This window comes from Pararge aegeria, chromosome Z (assembly GCF_905163445.1).
Source record: "Pararge aegeria chromosome Z, ilParAegt1.1, whole genome shotgun sequence".
NCBI lineage: Eukaryota > Metazoa > Arthropoda > Insecta > Lepidoptera > Nymphalidae > Pararge > Pararge aegeria.
The window spans coordinates 10,112,422-10,128,125 of NC_053208.1; the positions used below are offsets into that span (position 1 = coordinate 10,112,422).

General features: G+C 35.5%; 1 protein-coding gene and 1 pseudogene across 1 annotated transcript; one reads left to right on the plus strand and one right to left on the minus strand.

Moving 5' to 3' along the window:
- Positions 1 to 496: 496 nt before the first annotated feature.
- LOC120636350 (guanine nucleotide-binding protein subunit beta-2) lies at positions 497 to 12,766 on the minus strand. Its single transcript, XM_039907792.1, has 9 exons — positions 12,628 to 12,766; positions 9,673 to 9,818; positions 7,961 to 8,094; positions 6,649 to 6,814; positions 6,032 to 6,117; positions 5,245 to 5,360; positions 3,960 to 4,086; positions 3,244 to 3,330; positions 497 to 2,307 (listed from the first exon to the last, which is right to left on the minus strand). Exons 1-9 carry the CDS (start codon positions 12,694 to 12,696, stop codon positions 2,201 to 2,203), a joined length of 1,038 nt encoding a protein of 345 aa, XP_039763726.1. The 5' UTR covers positions 12,697 to 12,766; the 3' UTR covers positions 497 to 2,200.
- A 181-nt stretch (positions 12,767 to 12,947) lies between these two features.
- LOC120636500 lies at positions 12,948 to 15,495 on the plus strand (annotated as a pseudogene).
- Positions 15,496 to 15,704: the final 209 nt, after the last annotated feature.

A 15,704-nucleotide genomic window follows, 5' to 3' on the forward strand; every position in this document is an offset into this window, starting at 1 on the left:
ATATACGAATAGGACATTTTGTTACTTCATAAATAAAACAAAAGTAACGGTAATATTAGACTTTTATGAGCTTATTTAATTATAAATTGCATAATACAAGATCAATAATATGTAATTATTAATGACAATCAATGTACTTATGGCTAGTGGAAGGAATAAATAGTTATGTAATCAGTTACTTTAGCATCTGCACGGATAGCATGGGAAGGAGACAATTATCGCCCCGGGGAAAGGATATAAATTTATCTTCTCCCACAGCTGTATCAACTCTCAGAGCACTGGCGCACAAGTGGAAATAATATCCAAATAATATATATGTGTAATAATAAACGTCTCCCTTCCCTCCCGTGCTTTAGCAGGTGGACACGTTAACTATATACCTTTTATATAGAGTTAACCCCTATCAGGGGATATAAAAATTATATCCCCTGATAGGGGATATAATTTTTATCTCCAGCCTGTGCTGAACCAGAAATATTAAAATTTATCTAAAAAATATATGAACTTCACTAACAATATAAACTATGAATATAATATTTCGTTAGGATACGTATTAATTCAAAAGTCAAAATTATTTATAAAAACTCATACGATGTATTTATTTTAGAATAGCGTATCTTTAATCAGTAATCACTAAAATAATCAATATCAAACAACTTAAAACTATAACATTTAATAATAACGTAAAACATAAATTTCGGCAAATTGTTTAATTATTTTTATAAAGGTCTTAAATCTAACTCAACTATTCTGACATAGGAACGCTTAAAAGAGTGGCCAGTGAAACACTTATGTCGATATTATGAGATCTTTTCCAGTGACTAGGCGGTGGGAAGGTTTGAAAAGAAACAAAAATAAGTAAACCGACATTAAAAGTACCTAGATAGAATATATAAAATTATACGTAATATGAAATGAATATAATAACTATTGATATATACTTAAAATATATGAACATAGTAATATTATGACAGGGGAAAAATATAGTGTAAAGGAATCGACAGAGGGGTGGTTTATATCTATATTTTTATTTGTATTAGTATTAAGCTGATCTCAGTGGACATTTTAGACACCACAAATCCGTTTCACTGTGGGAGGAGACTCGTACCACGTAGTGTCAAAATGGAAATAACCTACAAAAGTTAAAACTGAATATCTTTTAATCTCGGCATCATAAAAACAAAACTCTTTCCAAAACGAACTCGTGATCGGTCGCTGAAATACCTTAATTAATATATTTTAACCTATAGACTTAGCAATTTTATAAAAAATAATGTAATGCATGCGCCATTTTTCTTTAAAATTTTTATTTTTTGAAGTAAATAATTAAGTCAGCTTTACGCATCTAGTTTCGGAAAAAGGGTAGTTACGATAATATTCATGTATTCAGCGATGTCCCATTTCGTCCAACCTCAACTTAAGTCAAAGCATCGAATTACATAAAACATAAAATAAGGTCAAGCGATAGGTACTTCAGACTGGACGGTTCCAGCGTGGAGTACATACAGCTCGATCTTAACATATTTTTTTAACAACCTCTTTGGCAAAATAAAGCGCTTATAAGTGGTAGGTCCCGGGATAGATCTTCGGCAGAGGCAATTAGAAAATTTAAATTTTCCCTGGTCCGGTGTGAAGCTCCAGTGGTGCTAGATACCAGTTACTGACAAAGACGTGTCGACAAACGATGTATCTTTTCAGAGCGATGCTGCTTAGAAACCGATAAGTGTTTACAGGTTTAATATAATCCTTATGGGGTTAGCAATTATACTCTATTATATACTTAAGGTGTAAAATGGTACAGTTACCATTTTACACCTTAAGTATATAATAGAGTTAGTGAAGCCATCCTTCGACAATAAAACAAGGGCAAATGAAAGTAGGACAAAAAGACTACTATTAAATGTAATCTTTGATCTGAAGATTTTGGATTGGATTCATTATTTAATTTCGGGCAATCTTAAGACTGCATCATCGCTTACCACCGCGTGAGATTGTAAGTACTTAAGGGTTAACTTGCAGTAAAATAAAAAATAAATAAATATACATGAATGAATGAATGCGTATTGCAGTTATTTATAGGATGGCACGTACCAGCTTTATGCTTTGGATTATGTGGGTTGTCACAGAAATAAATTAATTGGCCACGAGGTGACACTTATAATTTCAATTGATACGTGTACCGCTAATTCCAAGAACGTTCCTAGCCCCAAACCCTGACGCTCTGATCCCAGGAGCAGCTGGCCAGGGCAATTCCATTCGGTGCCATAGAGATGGATGTTACCCTGTTCTCATGCCCGTTCAGTTGACCTAGGTAGATTAATCAAATTTTAATATAAGTAATACAGAACAACTGATACTGACCCCAGGGTAATCGACTCGCTCGTTTACTCGCACACTCACTATTGACTACTGACAAATACAATAAAATCCTCTAAGAATCCTTCAATTTTGGCAATTTCAGAAAAATAAATATCCATGTCAGTCTCCAAATTTCAACCTACCGGCCTATTTTTAAGATCGGTTCTTAGGTGGGTTGACTTATGAACACACTAACTTACTTTCGCATTTATAATGTTAGCATGGATTTCATTCTTTACATGAATAGATACTGCCATTCGATTTGTTAATATCTAAATGACACTTGGGTGGTTCGAAGTCAGCCTTTCTTCCCTCAGACACTCTGGAAGATCATAATATGATGCTCAATAAACTGAGCAGGGTTTCTCAATAGGTAGGCATACGAATGAACATGAGCGAGGCGAAGATTATGCCTAATGCTTATGTTCCGATCCAAACAGTCATCGTTGAGAGGACTGCACACGAAATTGTCGACGAATACCTAGGACACATAATCTAATAAGTAGGTCAAATTTTGAGAGGTCAATCGGTCACCTTTAGGGAAACTCATCTTCTCGTCCAAAATACCTCAGTGCCTGCAGACCAAAGTCTTTGAACAGTATTGTATTGCCAGTGATGACTTATGGCTCTGAAACGTGGGCGCTAACTATGGGTTTCCAACAGTGGACGTCTATTGGTTGACATGGTGATGAAGATGTGTTTTACACACTTCAAATTACTGCACCTTTGAAATCTTAGGGCGTGTTAACGAGCGTGTCAGCGTGTCAGTTCTACCTGAGGGATCGTTATGTCCCTCAGGTAGAACTTAACAATAAACACAGGATTCAAACCAGGACCTTCAGTAATGAAGAATACTGCAATGGACGCAGATTACTCAATGTTTACCTGTGTGAGCGACTTTCATAGTGTCCCAAGAATGCACAGTGTTGTCGTCGGAACCGGCCAGCAAATAACGCCCGCTAAGAGATAAACCTGCAGTAAATAAGCTCATTTTAATGAAAGAAATCGCATTTTTGATACAAAACTACAAGTTTTGATTTTTTGTAGTTTTTCGGCCTTCCCTTGTTTTTAATCCTCATTTTCTTTATTCCTATACCAACAGTAATCGGGCCATTTTCAGTTGGAATTTCAGCACGGCATTTATATTGAGATAATTGGATATATATAATTGGTGGAGGGCATACTGTCGGTCTTAAGCATGTAACATGTGAAATGGATATAGGCACTAAGCGGTGGATTCAGAGACATGATTGTTTTGGCTGTATTTCTTTAGAATTTAGTCGCAGGACTATTACCCTTAATTTTATTTGAAATAAGAATAAAGACGTATAATATCAACTATCTATTTATAAAGAAAATTAAACAATCATGTCATAATCATCTTCGGTGTCCCAGTAAAAATGATTAGGAAAACCACTTTTAACAGTAAGCACACACTTTTCTTGTCCGCCATTTTAACTGTTGGGTCAAAAGTGTATGAAGTGTACGATGTACTTTGATACGTATTTCTAAAATTTAAAAATTCACCTTTACTTTAAGTTATCTATTACATATATAAGATATATTTATAAATAAATAAACATATCCTGTAATAAACTTACCGCAACTAGTAAAACCGCTGTTTCCTGGAGGTTTGTAGTGACCGATTTGCTGGTCGCTGCGAAGGTCGAACAGGCGAGCAGTCTTATCTTCAGATGCTGTCGCGAAAGCCTGGCCGCTAGGATGGTACTGGGAAACACGGTTAGGACTTGAAACTAATAAAAATTACAGAGTGCCACCTCTCCGAAATATGGATACATGGATTTTCTCTAACTTAGACAAAAAAAAACTTTCAGATCGGTTAAATGAAAACATTCCGAAGCAACAAACATAAAAAATTCAACCGAATTTAGTCCTATTTTGCAAACGGATAATAAGATCAAACTTTATGTATTTGATAAAAAAAATTGTGTTTACAATTTTCAGTGTTATGTCTATTAACTGACAATAAGTGGTATCGATTTCCATGTTTAATGGAAAATAAATCACATTAATTTATCTTACATTTTCTTCCAGATGTCTCTAAAATATATTACAAAAAAAAATAACAAGCGTTTGAAACCCTACCAAGAGCTATACAGGTAATTAATGACCAAAATAAATCTTATCAAAATAAATCTTATCATAATGAGGAAGAGAAGTACGGCTTCTAGACCAAGTAAAAAAGAGGAATATTTCTAGTATTTCAAAAATAGGAAAACAAGGTTTAACCGAAACTTAAGAAATAGAACCGGTCGAGGTCATTATGTGGAGTAACGGCATCGACCGACATCGAGATTTGCTTTCGATTTTAACACAGCTAAAAACAAAAAAACGACATGCAAGCATGGCAGGTATATATGATATGAATAAATAATATATAGAATCTATATAGATTTCTTTAGATGATATATAAATATCACTTTGAAGGCCAGATGCCACTTCATTAAATATTATTTCATTTTATTCTGTAATAAGATACTTTTTAGTAGTACCGGACAATGACGAGTGCCACCAAAGTCTGAAAGCTTAAGAATTTTGTGGCAATAATTTTATTCATGTTTTGATATTGCCTTGCGATGTATGCATCGTACACAAAGCAATCTATAGATTTAACCTTAAATGCGCCACCAAAAACGGCATACAGCAGAGCACACGATATTGTACGGTTTTATAAGAAAGTATTTTTTTTCAAGTAGAGATAACTATAAATTTCTTCAAATGTATTGGATCATACTCAAAGACAAGAGCACCTTAGTGATTTTTTTTCATCAGAAAATACACTTATAAATAAAGCGAGACTGATTATATTTAAAGTAATTAAGATTTTTACTGGTGTATTTCCGAAAAGAGCTTTTGTGTACTCACACAAACGCTATTAACATCGGCTTCGTGTCCAAAGAAGGTCTGCTTTGCTTTTTCAGCACGCACGTCCCAAAGTTTACATGTTCTGTCCACAGAACCCGTGACATAAGTCTTCATGTCTGCAAATTATTATTAATCAAAAAAAAAATTTTTTTTAAAAGCCAACGTCTATTAATTTGAATATCTGTAATTATTCAGGACGGAGAAATGTTACGTTTCGTTTGAGTATTACTAAAAAAGATGCCATATTGACAGCGAGATGTAAAAATATCGCTGAGGATACATGTCGATATACTCGTTTTTTGTATAAAACAATCGTAATAAGTAATGGAATGCAAGGTAAATAATAATCAATGCTCCATATTTTTTTGTCTAATCTTGATAAATTATCAGTATATATATGATTATAGTCCCATTATTTCGATGGAAGATAAAATGTATGTCAATTACGTAATTACCATGTTTGTGGTAACCGTGGTTTTTACAACCATGATGATAACCTATCTTAGGTATTGCAAAACATCAGCGGGTGACAGGTAAGTACAGGTCGCTACAGATTATTACCGATTGGTACGGGCAAAATAGCCCTATGCAATCTTTATGCGGTCGTTTATAAAGAAACAGGTTTAAACATGTATTTTTTACAGAAGATCCTTTATTTTAAATTTCTTTTCTTATTGGGTAACTAAGCAATTGTGTCATCAAGTTATAGGAATAATATGGGTTTGTGGATCAACTATCTATATCAATCAAATTACGAGTCAAATTTGATAACTCATATTCAACTTACCGGGTGCTAATGAAATGGTGACGACATCGCCCGCATGAGCGTCAAACTCCACTTCTCTTCTACCAGCCTCCAAATCCCAGACGCAACTAAATCAAATGAAATACACAGTTTACTGTTATCTGTTAAAAAATAAAACTAATCGTAAGTCGAGTTGAGCAGCCTTTGAGTACAAAGGCTGCTCGATAGCGCCGATGAAAATTGACGTAGTCGAGCATAAGTTATATATTAATTAGTTTAGGTTATAATTTTATTTTACTTTGGGATTTAGAATAGCTCAAAACTAGACGTAGCTACTTCACCCTAACACAGCAGTAAAAGGTAATTTCCTTACGGTCTAGGAACCCAAGTTCCTACAGTTCAACGATAACAAACAATGGCTGCTCTGCTTGAGATGACTTCTACATAGGTGTTTAATCATATTATGCAAAGTACATTTTCCTGCTTTCTATTAACTTGAGCCAACGGATAAGAGACATACGAAGAGCATGCTACTATATAAGCAAGAAAGGGCATGAACGATCAATGAGTAGCTCAAGCAACTAAAGCTCAGCTATAAAGACAATAAGTATTAGCGATAGGAGCCAGCTAATGTGTTATTAATTATGGGTAACCCGTACATCTTCATATCACCGGAGCCAGTGAGGATATGCGTGTCATCAAGGAAGCGACAACTGCTGAGGAACCCCTCATAGCCGGCCAACTCTCGAACCATCTTGGCTGATCCCGTCGCATCCCTATTGTTTACGTCGTAAACTGTGCACATATTGTCCATACCCCCGCATGCTGGAAACAAATCTTACAATGAAATAATAGTAATTTTTTTTTGGAATGGAGATATTGTCTTTGCAATGCAATGCAAACAAGCAATCGTGTGAAGTAAATATTATATAGAGTATAAATGAATGGAACTTTGCCCCGCTTATGAAAAGTGGTCTACAATAATCTATTATGCATAATTTTATTGGTATTTGTTTACTAACGGATAAGTTTTTAAATCTTTAGATTGCGTTGTCTGAAAAAATCTAAGTTGAATAATATGAGTTTAAATAATCACGTGCATTCTTTAATTAAGAAACTGTTTTAAAGTATCCTGAGTTCTTGTTGATAATCTTGCTTTTCCCCAGGTACTATATATACTGTATTCATATAAGAAAAAATAACTCTTCTTGGCTGAACTGTTTTCTATTTCTGTGAATTTTTTTTCTATTTCTCGCTAGTCTTTGATCTCATCTGGTGTCAGTGATGATGCATTCTAAGATGGTAACGGGCCAACCCGGTAGGGAAGTGTTAGTTCTTTATTTTTTTCATTATAACACCACTCTATAATAATTTTCGGCAGCTGCATCCGCTTTTTGAGACGTACTCAGTAAGTGAGAAACTGCCAACGTATCAACGCAGATCGAATCCCAAACCAGCGCACGCCCCATCGACCACGTTGCTATAATCATACCGTCTCGTCTCTCGCTAGTTGTGTTTAAACCATAAAATATTTCTTCTGGAAATGCTGGAAAATTAAACCACTTGGCGGCACGTTTTTGTCAGTAGATACGATCGAAACCTCCCTCTACACCAGACCAAAGAAAAAAAAAAACAGAAATTGTAATTCCTGAATTACAATTGCTCGTTCCTGAAACCCCAGACCACAGCGCTCACCAGTCACCACTGCGCCTGGGAGGCCTTAAGGTTACAATATACATTACTAAGGTTACACATTTGCACTAATAGTGGGATTTCTAGTTGTGTTTACTTTTTTATTAGATTACCGCCGTGGTTGGTTGTATCATTGCGTAAAAGCAGCTGAATAACTGTTAAAATGAACACAAGAAGATTCTAGCATCCCATCTAAGATATGAAGTATCAGTCTGAGTATACATTGTTTCTTGATAACAATCAAGTGTTAGTTTAGTTAAGTACACAACAAAGCTTTACCGACAAAGTTTCCTGATGGAGCGAACGCCACGCTCATTACCCAAGCAGAACGCAGCGGTATGACCTGCACCTTGTTACCGCTCCATGTATCCCAAATTATTAGTTTACCGTCCAATGAGCCGGTCACACAATGCCTGGAAAATAAGATGCTACTACTAAAGAGTCCCAAAAAAAACATTCTTATATGTTATATTCATAAAAAAAACTACTCTGTGTAAACCAGCTACAGAAACGAGACATTCACACGCAAGACCAAATTGAGTACAAAAATAATGTAGAAGCAGAATCAACCCGTTTAGGAAGGAGTTTATGGGAAGAAACCATTAGGGATATATACGGGATATATTATGCCTCATTGCAGTTTTATGAAATATAAGACGCGTAAATAAAATAATGCCTTATGTTAGGAACATCCCCCTCCCTTACATCAGTCTACCACAGAAAATGGCGCATGAATTGTTGTGTGTTGTGTTTTGCGTAGGAAAGCTGGAGACAGTGACGGATCAACATATAATTTTACTACGTGGAAACTTTTTGACGTGACAACGTCTTATAATTCGATGGAGCCGGCTGCACGCATGACAAAACATGACGTATGCGGCGTTATCTCGCTCTGAGGCGTTCCATTCAAGGCTTGAAGTGCAAGCTAGAGCGCGGAACGAGCGACAAAGAGGCACAGTCGGCCTCCGCGTTCGACATCTCTCTCTCCTACTTGAGTGAGCGATGCATCCGCGTGGACAGCTTCTATACAATAATACATTTACATGTTTTCGGCAAGAATGAAGTGCAGTGAAAAGTGAATGTGGTGTCAATTGTTTATAGCAACGATAATATCTATCAAACAAATAAAATTAAAATTTTCTTTTGAAAAATGCAACCATTCCATCAGTATTTTCTTACGATGTTGTCACGTTCAACTATCGTCAGTAGGCCGACTTTACAGACAACCAATTTTTTTTTTAATTCTTACTTTTTAATACAGGGCAGGATATGTTATATTTTTAGTATAAAATTAACGTATTTAACTTTCTTTTTCTTTCCAATGATGAATGTTAATATAATAAGTTAAGGAGAATTTTATAGCAAAAATACACGGAATATCATCTAGAACTTTTCGTAAGTGTTTTATATACTTAAAAAAGATGTGGATTATTACATATTCAAAACGTTTGTATTATCTCAATGGGCTTCTATATTTTCAAAAATATATGTCCGAGGCACATATACCACATGCGAGGCATCTACCCCGTTATAGCAAGAAGTGATTAAATAATGAGCCAAAGTTTATGCACCTAAGACAATCATGTGCATATTAATTGTATGTTAGGAGATATGAGTATATTAAAAAAGGTTAGGTATATATCCCGGATTTACCCTAAACACGATTTAAATAATACACAGGTTGAATTCTCATTCATCCTGAGATCAAACAGATCGGTAAGAAAATTTAAAGCTTTTTACTATTCAAGATATATCACATGGGCAAGATTGGGAAATGCCGTTTACTATATTATCTTAATATTCTGGATGATTTCAATAAAATATACGAGTGAAGCTACCTACCTACACCTACTCTTCATTTGGGCAAACTAATTATAGGAGATTTCTACAACTATTCAAAATAAAGTCAATAAAATAGTGGGTTGAAAATGAATTATAATATTTCAGAGAGAAAAGTGAGAGCATGCCGAGCAAAATCTTTTAGTTATTACCGAGAATCACCGCTGTAGTGTACAGAGTTAACTTTATTAATATGTCCTTTTAGAGTTTTCTTTGTCACGAAACGTATTTTCTGCACGTCGCCCATATCGCCACATTTCTCGTCGAGCTTCGCGTCTGCCACCTTCTCTTGTTCGGCCTGCAGTAATAAGAACAAATTAAAGTACATATAATAATTTTCTTCCATTTCCATAGGATTTTACTAATGTTTACAGGACTACAGAACTACTATACAGGATGTAAAATTGCGATGGGTTTCGCATGGCGGCGTTAACCGTTAAGGTTGGAAGATTTAATCTTTCAAATCCCGCACATATTTAACTAATATAAATTTAAAAACTATATAAAATTATTTAAAACTTCGCTATCACGTCAATTTTACGATTATTAAAAGGTTACGTTAAAATACAAATATACGTTTTCAACGAAAATATACCAGATAGCAGCATCGGTGATGAATCATGTCAAGCTGAATGTACATATTGCAGCGGAAAGTTTTCAGAAGACAAGAGAGGATGAGTTTCCAGTGGAGACATAAGGATTGTAGAGAAGAAACGACAGATCGATTTTTGTGTTTAAATATATAAGATTTAGAATAAATTTTAGACTTTTGTTGATTGTGCGATTTGAAAATCTCTGTTATTAAGATGATTCTAATATAACTTATACCCATGTACGTTACATAAATATGAGGCATGCCTTTTAAGTTTTGTCGTTTGACGAAAATAAAACACAAATATAACCTTATAGTTTTATTGTTTTTCAAAATATTCACCGCGTAGCTTAATACACTTTTCCTTTCACTCAAACCAGTTATTATGACATTTATTTCTTCTAAAGTGGGGGTGTTTAAAATGGCTGACTTGAAGCGACGACTGCTTCTTTAACGGACTGGAACCTTTGACCGAGAAGAAATTTCTTGATTTTAGGAAATGTAAAGAAATCGCTAGGGCTTAGGGCAGAATTGTATGGAGGATGGTCAAGAAAATCTCCTTTTTCCTGCTTCCAAAAGTCAATCGTTTGACGAGCGCTGTGTGAGGTTGCGTTGTCGTGTAACAAGATGATACGTCTGTTTGAGTCGCGTCGCTTAAACACTGTGGTATAACACTCTGCGTTAACCGTTCTACGATCTAAAAGTGCAATAGCCGCAACATGGCCGGTTTTTCCAACCAACGTGGCCACCATCTTCTTTGAAGTCCTATGAGAACGAATAACTTTAGTCGGCTTTGGTTCGTCTTGAAAGACCCAGATTGTAGAGTAGTTTGGAATCAGGATCGTATGGACAGATCCAAGATTCATTACCACTGATGATGACGTAGACGTGATTTGACACTCCTCGATTGAACCTTTGCAGAGTTTTGTTACACCTTTTTGACGATCACAAAGATACAAGGCGGCCCGCGTCAGATACGCGGGCCGCCTTGTATCTTTATTCAAGTAGGCCCATAGGTGGCACTTATGATGCGTACATTACATGAATTACACGGTAGTGAGATGATGGCGATATTATTTATTCGTAAATTTAAAACTAAAGCTACGAGGGTTCCAAGCGCGTCCTGGTCTAAGAAGAAGCCCACAACAAAGTTAGCCGGGTGATTTTTTTTTATCACCTCTCACATTGTCATTTAAAATTATTAGAAAGCAACCTGGTTAGAGCAATCATTCACACCCAGGCTTTTTTATCGGTTATGTATTCATCACTGAACAGAAGATGCTCTTCAAAACACCAAAGCCGTGTCTGGCCTCTTCAAAAAGTTCCAAATTCAAAATTGCCGGGAAATGGGGAAGCGACAGAACTTAAAAGGCATATTAATTGGTACCTCTTAAACTACTTTAATTTATTTTTTTAGGAGTATGATGTTGTTAATTAGAGTCATCATCATCATCATATCAATCCATTATCCATCCACTACGGGGCATGGGTCTCCTCCCACAATGAGAAGAGGTTAAGGCTGTGTAGTCCAGCACGCTGGCCCAGTGCGGATTAGTGCACTACTATAGAATTTAACACTAACAATTTCTCTCTTTTTTCGCTCAATCTATACTCAAACCACAAAGAACCTCATATGAGATTCAATCGCTTATAAGCAATCTTCAGTATCTCATAACAGCAGACCATTGGCCTGAGACGTAATTTCAGATTTTTTAAATATAATAAAAAATGTATTATACTTTGAACTAAAAGGTCTCTAATATATAAAGTTCTAAATACCTTTTCAAATATTGCAATTATAATATGAATTTGCAAAATTTTGTAATATAGTTAATACTTGGGTATAAATTACTCAACCAGCCCAATGACTACTTTTTGAGAGCTTACTGATGATATCAGAGTGTGCTTGGATATGAGATGACTCCTAACGCATCACGCTCAGATATCATCGTTTTAAACTTATGTCCCACTAGTACATTGGTTATTTTGGGTTCAATTCCCGGTCGAGCCAAGAATTGTTAATCCTTATGACCTAGTCCACCGATCCGCACTGGGCCAGCGTGGTGGACTACGGCCTTAACCCATTCTCAGTGTAGTGCTGGGCCGATAATGGGTTGATATGATGAATCCTTGTGATCCGAAGTTAACATATTAACAACTAGATCGACGACTATATCTCTTAGATAGTCATTTAAAATTATGGCACAGCATTATTATAAGAAATACATAGATCAATATTGTTTTCGCAATGATGCCACTCATATTTATAAAGTTAAAATTGCTTTATTTATATATGCAAGCCCATTACAGGCATTATACATACATTTATTTCTATTATTATGAGGTACAAAATAATGCAACACCTAGAATCGATAAATGAAGAGTAGGGTATACGCGTCTTTACACATGCATAGCAATTATTGAATTACCAATTAAAAATGTAGGAGAAAGTTAAGACAGAGCTCTTGTTACGTGAAGTCAATTGAATAGCACGTAGAAATATAATTAAATGTACCTTGCATTTAGCGATGAGGTCCGTTAGCTCTTTTTTAAGAGCTGCTGTTTCGGGGTCGTCCTTGGGCATTTTTACTTTTTTTTTCTTAAAGGTTTCAAAACAAAACAAGTTCCTGCCGAGAGAGCGAGCGACTAGCTGTTTGTAATGAAACACCAGGTAACCAATGCTAATGCAATTAACCTAATTGGATTTATGTTAAGTCTTGAAGCATTATATGTGCTCTACTTTGCTTGACACAGTTCCTTATTTTTAGTTAAAAAGTAACAAAATAAAAAAAGGTTTAGTCAAGTTCATTTATGAACTATACTCTTAGTAAAGAAATGGCACGCGCCATCGATGAGTCGTTTTTCGAATATCAAACCGTTGTCAAAGTAAAATGAATACAATGACATTGAAATTATTTACTATAAAGTACATGCACATACGGATATATCTGAATATTTTGCGAGGCGTGAGCAAATGTGATTTATGCAAAACTAAATTATTGTCATTTATTACTTACGTGTAAGGGATGAAGTTTAAATGTTAAATTACATAGCTGACCTGCGACTGCGTCTTCGTCTGCACGAAATCGTTCATTACCGATTAACCTAACTACCCAGAAACCCACTAAAACACATATTTATACCTCGTTCGTTTGCGAAAATTCTTCATAAATACACTTAGAACTCAATTTGAGTAGCAACTATTTAATGGAGTCTATTGAGATAAAAACTATTGTTTACAGGATAATTTTTTTTTCCGTGCGGATATTTTAATAAGTCATACGCAAACCAAATTTATGAACTATGATCAAAACGATACAGAAATTAACGTTTACAAAAGATTAGGCCCCGGAAAAGATAATTATGGGCACCCTACAATAGCTCTCAGCTGCCTGCGATCAACGTTGTCGCACTCGGTCTTACCGTCGCAGCGGTAATTCCATAAAATAAAGCATAATAATAACTTAAACAATTAAAATTGAAAAAACCTATTACTTTCCTATGCATGCAACGATGTATTTTTTTTTTATTCCACTACAAGTTAGCCCATGACTGCAATCTCACCCGGTGATAGGTGATGATGCAGCCTAAGATAGTAATGGGCTATTATTTATTTAGGTAGATACCTATTACGAGTAGCCATGATTTGCTTATTTCATGCTCGGATATGGTAAAAAAATATTATGTAAATTTGTTGTATTACCGATACCGAACCGAAAAAAAAATCCGCACTGGTTTTAAAAATTATCCTGTATATCTCAAGTCAATATCTTTTCTAAATTTTCAATTTAACAAATCTTCGAATGAAGGTTAGCCTAAATTAACAACAACAAAGTAGACGAAGTTATTAAACTTATATGTGTTACTTTATAACTACATATAATCCGACCTATCTTCAAAATAACGAAATTAAATTATGTACAGAGAAAACCAAAACCGTTTACGTTAATTCTCTAATGACATATACTACTATACTATTTATTTATTTATTTATAGCCTTTTCAAAAATCTTATCTAACTGATTATTTACTTATCGAGACACCGGTTACGCTTGATTGTCTTGCTTTAGCATATTCCTCCCCCAGGTTCTTCGATGCTTCGCGATCGTGGGTTTTCCTTGTCCACAGAGGTCCTGCTGTCGCTCTTAAGTCGTCTTCCCACCTTCGGAATGGTCTTCCCCTGCTTCTCTTATCGTCTCTAGGATACTACTCTGTTATATCTTAAGCCCAATTTTCTTTTTTCCTTCTCATTAAATGACCAACCCACTTCCATTTAAGTTTTTTAATGATGTACGTTACGTCTGTTGTATTTGTTTTCCCTCTTATATGCTAAAGTTTTATTTTATCCTGTCTTTTTACTCCTATCATGCTTCTTTCGATATTATGTTGGCTTGTTTCTAATTTTTTAAGCTTTTCTTTGGTTAAAGCCGATGTTTGGCAACCATAAGTCATACATGGAAGAATACAGGAGTTAAATTAAATGTCTGACTCTTTAGTTACAGTGGTATCCTTGGATTTTTTGTGATTTCTTTCAACGACCAGTATTTCTTCCATGTAGAATTAATCCTGTTCTGTATTTCTTTTGAGGTAATGTTTGTCATGTATTGAGTTTTTATATAAGTTTATTACTTTTTATATTGTGACGTTTGATATCTGTCTCCGATTAAATGGTAAAACGAGCAGCCGTATTTCTATTACTAAGATATTTTTCAGTGGCAACAAGATTTTAAAGAACTACAAAACGCGTAAGGATAAAGCAGTAGGTACATAGTCAAGATGTCGATTGGTAAGATTGCAGAGTTTAAGCTCGGGAGCGATAATGACGTTTATACATTGAGAGATTGGTACACAACAGTACTTTGTAAATAGTAAGTAATCACAAATGAGTTGTATGTACCAACGCTAATAACAGTTATGGGTGCAAGTACCTATGAATTGTTGGTCTGTTTGTGCACTCCTGACAAACCAGTTTCAAAAACGTTCTCAGAGCTGTCAGACATATTGGGAAATCATTTGGATCCAAAGCCATGCGTATTAGCAAAAAAGTTCAAGTTTAGACAGCGCGTGAAAAAAAAAAAGAAAAAATATCACAATATGTAGCAGATTTGAAGAAATTATCAAAAACGTGTGAGTTTGGGACATGGTTAGAAGAAAGCCTTCGTGACCAATTGGTTTGTGGCTTGTCGAATGAAATTATACGACAACGGTTGTTCACAGAATTTGATTTGAATTTTTCTAAGGCATATCAGCCAGCGTGCAGTATGGAAGTAGCTGAAAAAGATGCCGCGCTAGTGGAGACAAAATTAAGTAGGTTTTCGCGGACGGCTTGGGGCGATTCACTGGCGGTACGGTTGGTATTCATCTGCGACCGGAAGGGGTGCTAGTGTTCATGCGTGCAAGGCCGTTGGCATTCGCGCTGCGCGAGCCAGTTGAGCGCGCGCTGGAGTAGTTGGAGCGTGATGGTATCCTCACACCAGTCGAACGCTCCGACTGGGCTACGCCGATAGTACCCTCGGTCAAAAAGGACGGAAATATCCGGATATGCGCTGATTATAAATTGACGCTAAATAAAAACATTGTAGTGGATCGGTAT